The following is a 9396-nucleotide window of genomic DNA, read 5'->3' as shown; positions in this document are numbered from 1 at the left end:
CTGTAACATCATGGAAAGTTTTCCTCTCACCGCAGGTTACCATGGGAACATGTTTACATAGATGCTAATGAGCATACGGGGAACTAAGAGGACAACCTATGAAAAGCAGGGCACCCCAAAATGTATGGGGTGTGGAAGTATAGATAAGGAACAGGGGGTTGAACCCACATCCACATGCATAAGGGGGTCGTAACACAGGATAAAAGGGTTCCCTGGTATGGAATGGGTGAGACGGCCCCAAGGGAAGACTCCAGCTGGAATCAGCCCTCTATCGACGGCCACTTGTTAACAGATCCACCAGACTCTGTGATATCTTGGGGGACGTGAGTATGAATACGGCATTGGCTACTGCATGGACTCGCTCCGGTTTTGGATATGTGCGGGTGAGTATAACTTATAATACAAACAAGATTTCTTACTTTTAACTTTGTTTGTGGTCACTGACTTCGTTCTTCGTGTGTTCCTAGAGCCTCCCAATCTGAGACTCACTGAAGGTAACTTTCACCCTGTTGATCTTAAAACTGTAGCAACGCAGGAGCCAGACTCACTCATTAGGGAATTCAATTTTAAATACAGGCTACAATGGGATTTTAGCAACAGCAGCAACAACTACAGGTCCAGAGTCCAGCTCATCGCAGCTAACTTCTTCTCTTTTCCCTGAAAGGCCAGTTATACTGTCTTTAATAACATCTAAGAGACTGTCAGACAAGGGGTATTTCCTTCTAAAACTCTCTCCAGCTACAGGGAAAGGGAACGAGGGATGTTGTTAACATGAAAGCCTTATGTAATACTTTACATTTCAAATGCTGTAACTGTTTTTCTTTCTTTTTAGAATCGTTAATACAAGGTTAAGAGGATTTTTAATGGTTTGCTATGGTACTAAGCGCACTGAGGTCTCCGTATATCAAACCCCAAACCTTGGCTGACACTGTTTCATGTTGGACAGTGATTGGGTTATGGTAACACCTTTGGCCCATTTATTCCATTGGATTAATACAACTGTGTTAAAATCACACATTCCCCAGCCTGGGGAGCAATGACTGGAACCCTGGACATTCAGCTTGAAAAGCACAAGCCTGGCGCTAAAGGCCAGCTCTTTTAGATTCTAGCAGTGGCCAGGCCCATCATCGCCTCACTCTGACCCACACTTTCACTCAGCCAAAGCCAGGGTGATACAATTATCCCCAGAGGGCTTTACAATCTAATCCAACACTGATAACAGTTATAGGCCTGGCTGGAAAGTATTGTTATTTTCACAGTTTGCTTATCTTGATCAGCTCCGATTACATATATAATGCCCAAATTTTGCTAGGCCATGTCCCTGCCCCATTTATGCATGTAATCCAACATCCATCCGTTTCGAATAGGGCCACAGGAAAATTTCACTTTCCATAAGCTAAATGGTGCTACATGGTTGCTGTGTAGTGTCTTTGACATAATGTTTCTGTGGAGTTGAGTAAAAACTATTTCACCATGCTAATTTTTTCCCCTACTGTTACTCACACCTTCTTGTCAACTGTTTGAAATGGACCATCCTGATTATCACTACAAAAGTTTTTTTTCTCCTGCTGATAATAGCCCACCTTAATTGATTAGTCTCGTTACAGTTGGTATGGCAACATCCATTTTTTCATGTTCTCTATGTATATATATTTTCCTACTGTATTTTCCACTGCATGCATCTGATGAAGTGGATTTTAGCCCACGAAAGCATATGCCTAAATATATTTATTAGTCTCTAAGGTGCCACATGTACTCCTCGGTCTTTTTAGTTTTTTAATGTTTGGGTTGGAAGCTGTTGTACTTTGAGCAACTCTAAGCCATTTTTGGGTAACCAGCAGAGTGAAACATACAATTGCTTAAGTGCTCCTAAAAGAAAACCATTATTTCCACTTTAGCCACTAGGTCGTGCTCAACATAACAGCACTGAGTCCTAACAGCACTACACAAAGCAGTCACTATCAAATGTCATATAGAAAGGTAGGGCAGGAAGGGTCCTTGAGAAGTCATCTGATCCAGCCTCCTGCACTGGGGAAGGAGCTGGTAAACCTAGAGCATCCCTGACAGGTGTTTGTCTGACCTGTTCTGAAAAACCTCCAGTGAGGAAGATTCCACAATCTCTCTTGGAAGCCTATTCCAGCGCTTAATTAAATGTATAGTAAGGAAGTTTTTCCTAATATTTAACCTAAATCTCCCTTGCTGCAGATGAAGCCTATCACTTCTTGTCCTACCTGCACTGGAGATGAAGAACAATTGATCACCGGTCCTTTTTATAACAGCCCTAAACATATTTGAAGACGGTTATCAGGTGCTCCTTCAGTCGCCTTTTCTTAAGACTAATCCTGCCCAGTTTTTTAACTTTTCCTCATACGTCTTATTTTCTAAACCTTTTATCATTTTTGTTGCTCTCCTCTGGACTCTCTCCAATTGGTTCACATCTTTTCTAAAGTGTGGTGCCCAGAATGGACGCAGTACTCCAGCTGAGGCCTCACCGGTGCAGAGTAGAGCAGGACAGTTACCTCCCACATCTTATATACAACACTCCTGTTAAAACACCTGAAAATGATATCAGCCTTTTTTGCAGTTGCATCACATTATTGACTCATGTTTAGTTTCCTTGAAGAGGAGCTCAGAGTAATCATGGCTAGCAAAGAATTAGCTGCAGGAGGCAGCCAATTAGTTTAAGAGGCCCAATTTCTGATAGGTTGACGTTATACCCCTTTTAGAGTCAGTTTCCTGGAAGACATTGTCGGAGATGGTGTCAGATACCCACAACCCTTGCCTGAAACTATATGGAGTGTGATCCATTGGTGGATCTCAGAGCACTTTGCCCACCTAACAGCCCTATGTGGTAGGGAAGTAATATAATCCCCACCACACAGAAAGGAAGCAGAGGCACAGACAGTAACTCTGTGGCAAAGCTAGGAAAAGAACCCAGATCACTTAACCCTGATTTGTGCTTCAGCCTATAGGTCATGCTGTCTCCCTTAAAGCAGGGGACTGTATTCAAGAATTCTGAATTGTATAGCCTGATCTACCACTTTGGCTGTCTGTGCCAGCTCAGGTTAGCACCTTCGTCTCTCCGTGCCTCTGTTTCCATTTTACTGACAGGGAAAGGATAAGCCCAGCCTCGCAGTTGGGCTGGATAGCTTCGTGTTCATAGCACACTCGGAGATGTTATACATTATTTTTTATTTTCCTCCCATTGTACTGCTGCTTCATGTCACTTTCTAGCAACTCTGGATGCAAAGGGAAACGGATCCATAACCCACTGCGTAAGAATACAAAAGACTGACCTTTGCAGAATGGTGTTTACCCAAAGATCTCATTCTACACATCTTTACAACATCACCCACCCCTGAAATGTAGCTTTGTCTGGGGTGGAAAGCAGCAGCCATTTAACAGAGAGCAGCAGACCAATAACATCAGAGTACCTTATCCAACTGAGACTACAGAGAGCACTTTAGGTGGGCAAAATGCAATTGCACAATTGGAATTTGACCAGATGTTGGGACTAACACCTCCACTCTTGTGAAAAGTGCTAGGAGATCCAGAAGTGACAACTGATCATCTTCACACACACTTTATGGTTCTTCTATCTGCCGAGTGCCCTCTAACACCAGGCTCTACCATTGGACAACAGCACTGAAAAGGAAGAATGTTGCCTACTGAATTGCCATTGTTAGTTCCTGTAGCACCTGTGTTTTCCCTGTCCACATACTGACTTGGTTTGACCCTGCTTAGCTAGCCAGATCTGACAAGATAACAGGCCTCGGTAGTATGGCCGCCGGCTAATAAATATCATGCTGCTGACAGTGCTTTGGGGAAAGTGCCCGACAAGCAGGAGCACAGAGACGTGGCTGCAGTTACGTTTCTTCTTATGCTGATGTGCTCTCCCTTCCTTTTAGAAGTGGAATCCATGACTTCAAAGGAGAGATGGGGAGGCCTAGAAAAGAACAAGGGTGGAAAGATATGAAGAAGAGCGCAGGGGAAGCTGGAGGGGAAAATCAGCATATCTGGGAGCCCAGCATAAGAAGCTACAAAGTAGCTTAGGGTTTAGATTGAAAAGTCACCACTATCCAACACTGGGCCTGTTAGCTCAGAAGCCAGCCTGAAAAGAGGAGTCTTGTACTGAATCCTAAAGGATGCCAAGCTTGAGTTCTGGCAGGCCTGAAGGAACAAGTTCCAGAGCCAAGACCCACCTACTGAGAACACACCGGGTTCACCCTAGTGGACGGACAGCGGGAGACTTGCAGCGGATTACAAGTAACTGCCTCTTCAGCTTGTAGGAGGGAGCTGTGATTTGTGTGAGTGGAGATATTTAATCTGGACTAAGCACTGTGCAAACATAATGAATCCTCCTAGCTCCCGTGTGAGGTAGCTGTGGAAGTATTATCCCCATTTTACAGATAGGGAAATGGAAGCAGGCAGGTCATACCATCGCAGATGTGGCGTGCAGAGTTCAGCTGAACCTCAGGGCTTCTCTCCTCTAGCTTGTTCCTGATTTAGTTTTCTTTCAGATGTGGTCAGGCTCACCACGCCGATCTGGGTTGCCTTCCCTCTGCAGTCAGGTCCCTGATGTCATCAGGGTCAGAGTACATTCTCCAAGGTTTCCAAATATTCCCGCAATCTTCTTTAGAGATCGTTTGGAAGGAGCTTCCTCTGCCATTTGTGCTCTATTTCTTGCTAGAGTACTGAGTGGCCACTTCCCAGGCTCTGAGCCAGGCTGAGGCATTGCACCTCTTCCCACGTTAGACAGTCTAACCTCATGTTCACGTGTTCTGTGCGTGCTCTTTCTTTCCTGGCTGGAGTCAGATTTATGTCCCGTCTCTCCTCTCTGGCAATAATTAACTCACCCTGTAGATCCTGCTCCTTGTCTGAATCACAGTCACTCACTTCTAGCTTTTCCGCCTCTTTCTAAACGATGATTACTGAATCCAAGCACCAATGCACAGTCCTGGGAGTTAATGCAGCTGTCACCGGCAAACAGTAAATTCTCTTTCAACTCGGCTGCGACTCTGGTTCCTGTGAGACAGCAAAAGGCTTTGGCTTTGTCTACACTACGCAGCTTTTAGCAACGCGGCTGTGCTGCTACAGCTGTGCCTCTAAAAGGCATGCAGTGTAGCTGCTGTTTGTCACCAGGAGAGAGCTCTCCCTCCGACAAAAAACATCCATCGCCAAAGAGCGGCGGTAGTTGTGTCGGTGGGAGAGCTCTCCTGACGACAAAGCGCTGTTCACACCGGCGCAACTTTTGTCTTTCGGGGGTGTGTGTGTGTGTGTGTGTTTTCACACCTCTGAATGACAAAAGTTTTGTTGTTCAGTTGCCCGTGTAGACAAAGCCTGATGATAAAGCTGCCTGCAGGAGATGAGAAACCTGGAGCAGGCTTGCTAAATGAACTAACCAGACACCTGGTGTGGGGAGGGAACTTCAAGGAGCTGGTTCTTTAGAAGAGAGCTGAAGCAGTTGTGTGGGATGGCTGACTCTGGGAAGGCTAGAGGGGAGTCAGCTCTGAACAGAACGGTTGTAAACTGAATCCCAGGGTGGGTCACCCCCTGAGAACTCCTTTATAAAAAGGACTCTCTGGTAGAACCTTTTCAGTCCCCCAGGCTCTGAGGTAAGAGCCTTGCCTCAGGGCAGATTTTGGGGACTTTGAGTTTTACTTTTGAGTTATTTGTCTGGAAAAACCCAGACCCCCCAATAATGGTGGTGATTGGAAGAGCAATGTGTGGAGTCTCTGAAAAGGGGCCTGGATGAGGGAGAATAAAGGGCAGGGCATTCCCTGGCCACAAGAAGGAGCAGGGGGGCAGTCAACTCATTTACATACCAGATACAAGTCAGTCCTTAGAAATGTAGCCTGGACCTGAAAAGTGCAGATTCTGCACATATTGTGAATTAATGATTTTCTATATCTGGTTACAAAGAGAGAGACATTTGCCCACTACGAGCCTGTAAACACATCTTGAGACCTGAAAGTCAAGCTGGGTTCTCTCCTTCTAGCATAGGCTTCCCAATAATGAAGATCTCACCAGTCAAACTAAGCCCTCAGATACCCAAGCGACTCCATTGCTATCAAAGCATTTGGACAGGTATGACTGATTGTCCCTTTCTTGGGAACTTAGCCAACCATTCTGCTGCTGCTGCACAAGAAGGAAAGAATCCTGCCTACTCTCTTCGTACTGCAATGGCTCTGCTAGGCAAATGGTTGTCACAAAAATGGTCAGACAAGGCTCCAAATACACCCAGAGTAGAGCTGTTCAGAAAGACGGGGACATCTTTTTCACAGTAACTCTCCAGAGCATAACTGCATTCTGATGTTACTTTTGAAGTTGCCGTCGAAGGAGGAATAACAAAGAGCCATAACTGGGGGGATGCAAAATGGCCTTGCTTCTCTTGCTAGTGAGCATTGTTAAATCACTTCTAAAAAGCTGAAATCAGCATGAACGTTCTTCCACTGGCTCCAGGAAGATACTTTAAAATGCTCAGATAATTTAATAATGCAAACCCCTTTAAGCCATCTTGAGAGTCAGTTCTCTGAGAATACAGTGACTCTCCTGTTTCAACCAGCGAGGCGTTCTTTGGCTAAATGCACGTGTGTTTTAGGGTACAGCAAAAAAAGAACCCATAGCAGCAAGTCTCAGAGACTTCTGCTGTAGGGCTAAAAAATAGTAGTGTAGACATTTGGGCTCGGCCTGGTGCCTGGCCTCTGAAACCCAGTGTCGGGGGAGGGTCTCGGAGCTCACACACCAGCCCAAGCCCAAACATCTACATTGCTGTCTTTAGTCCACAAGCTTGAGTCAGTTGACCCAGGCTCTGAGACTTGCTGCTGCAGGGTTTTTTGCTGCGCAGATGTACCCATAACACTTTTGTGGCCTGTTCTGTGGGCAAGCTTTGCTAAGCCCAGTGCTACCAAGAACAGCACTCTTATACGGCAACCTTTGACTTCTGCATGAAAATAAGGATGCAAAGCAGGCCGAATGCACAATGCTAGACAATGTGACTCCGCTATAGGTGCCTTGGCTAACGTGCTCCTGAGCAGCCCCACTGCGCTGCTCTTCCCCTGCACCTACTGCTTTGATCCGACTGGAGGAGAGAGACTCCTGCCCAGCTCCACTAGGGGAGCAGCAGTGTGAGCCATGGAGACAGAAAGGAACAAAAATTGGGGGGAAATCCGCTCCTCCCTTCCTTATTCTATGGGTCATACACTGCCACTGGTTTTCAAATAGATCTCTTCTCTGCTGGTGCTATTTGGCCTCCTAATCTGCTAGCAGCCTGACTACACTATATCAGACTCCTTTCTCATTAGACTATTTGCAATCGCTGAGGGTGAGACACTGAGTTTCTGTCTGAACCATGAAGGTTCCCTTCAGTGCCAGCTTTTGGGATAATGGAACAGAGCTGTGAGTTGTTAACGGCATGTGGTTGTTTTAATACACCAATTCTCTCCTCATCTAGGGGTAGAACCTATTATCTCCACCCACAGCTGTTTGCAGGGCTTTTAAGAGCCAGTAAGTGCATGGCCATAGATAGCATGCACAGAGGCTCACTAAACCACACCCTCCCATTAAAACAAAACACTTGGCACTGTAAAAGGTACTTGCTAACAGAAAATGAAGGCCTGCTTCAGCCTCCCGCCTGTAACAGGTACAGGATCTGTCCAGCCCCAGTACCCTGACAGGACAACAATCCAGCCTTCAATATTTAACATCCATGGGGCACTTTAAACTAGACTCTGTATCAGATCATAATCTTCCGGAAGTTTTGTTGTTCTGTTTTTAATTATCTTTCCAGCCTATTTGCCAGGTACAGCTGTATGGCTTACTGGTCTATAATTCCCCAGATGACCCCTAGTGCCAATTTTAAATATAGAGACATCATTGGCTGCTCTCCAATCCACTAGAAGAGTGGCTGCTTTTAATGACAGACCAAATATTTTTATTTGCAGCTCAGCCACTTCATACTTAAGCTGCTAAGGACTGCTGGATAGACCAAGGAAGGCTGGTGACTTACTGCTTTAAATTATCACTTTGCTACAGCACCTCTTTTCCTGACACCTCAATCTCTGACAGCACTGCATCTTTGTTACCAGACAAGAGCAGGTCCACAGTAGGAATCTCCCCATCATCCTCAGCAGTGAAAACTAATGCAAAGAAATCCTTTAGTTTCTCAGCAATGTCCTTAATTACTCATCCTTAATTGCCTTAATTACTCCCTTTAAGCCTAAGGGATCAAGAATACCCGCCAATTCCTTCACAGGCTTCCTGCTTCAAAAATACACTTAAAGAATCTCTTGTTACTTGTTTTTACACCTGTAGGTATTTGTCCTTTGAAATCTATTGTGGCCCTTTTGAATTCTTACGTATTGCCTCCTGTAAAATAAAAAAGAGAGACAGGCATGCACAGACAGACAGGCAGGCAGTCTGGGCTTTTTGCTTATGTGCTCATATAGCCATTCTTGTCTTGAGAACATCCCCACTGTGTAGAAATCAAGGAAACACTAAGGGACATGGTAAAGTCTAACCTAGTTCAGGGACAAATCATCTATTATAATTTAGTCTGAATTGTTAATCGAGAAACTCTCGTAAAGAATGCAGGGCTTCAATCCTCTTTTTTTAAAAAAAAATCATTACCCCCATTGCACATGCATTATATTGTAATTAACAGGTGTGCCTCTATCCCCTACTGAATGGGCTCAAACTGCTCACGTCACATAGGTCTCACACTACGAACAGCAATTCTCCTTTCGTTTAAGTAGCAGAGGCTTATGCTTTTGGAGCAGGAAGTTCCAACTCCCATCCCTGCTGCTCACATTAAGTTCTAATTGGTCACTGTGAAATTCTGCATGGCCATGGATCTGCTACTAGGGTTAGACATTACACCGTAAGACACAGCAGAGAACAGCCCTACTTGTCTGAAGGGAGGCCCTGGGAGACACTGGAAGCCCTCATTTAAATAAGGTTCGAGATCAACAGGGCTGTGACCAGCTTTAAACAGTTTGTGCCCAAAATTCAGAGTTCAGGGAAAACCTGCTAGCCAGTCATTGCTGTGAAACCTGCAGGCTGGGGACTGAAGAGGAGGCCCACCCAGGCCCCAACCTTCCCAAGTCACATTCCTTGCAGCTGTGAGGGAGAAAAGGAGTTTGGGCAGTCCTGAAAAGTTTGAGCTCCAAATGCCCAATCTTGGATCTCAGGAAAGAAACACCAGGTTTAAAAACCACACAGGGTCATATATACACACTGGTTAGTGTCCATTGCTCTGGAACAATAGTTTCCATTATCAATCAAAGACTGTAATGCAGGGGGGAAATACAGCTGCTGTTAAAAGACTTCCCTGGCATTTGTGCCTCTAAAATCACAATCCTACCAGTGTGTGCACGCATTAATCCCAGCATTAACCAA

At 45.2% G+C, this 9396-nt stretch overlaps 1 protein-coding gene across 3 annotated transcripts in view; it reads left to right on the top strand.

Moving 5' to 3' along the window:
• The first annotated feature begins 347 nt into the window (after positions 1 to 347).
• Positions 348 to 9396, top strand: part of STEAP3 (STEAP3 metalloreductase) — a 53926-nt gene continuing 44877 nt past the window's right edge. For all 3 annotated transcript variants that reach the window (XM_074967210.1, XM_074967209.1, XM_074967208.1), the window contains exon 1: positions 348 to 383. In XM_074967210.1, the coding sequence (XP_074823311.1) occupies positions 353 to 383 (31 nt within the window). In that variant the 5' untranslated portion in view covers positions 348 to 352. The remainder of the gene's footprint in view (positions 384 to 9396) is intronic.

This window comes from Natator depressus, chromosome 11, assembly GCF_965152275.1.
Source record: "Natator depressus isolate rNatDep1 chromosome 11, rNatDep2.hap1, whole genome shotgun sequence".
Classification (NCBI taxonomy): domain Eukaryota; kingdom Metazoa; phylum Chordata; order Testudines; family Cheloniidae; genus Natator; species Natator depressus.
The sequence above is the reverse complement of the archived record's forward strand: the minus strand, read 5'-3'. Positions and strand labels throughout refer to the sequence as shown.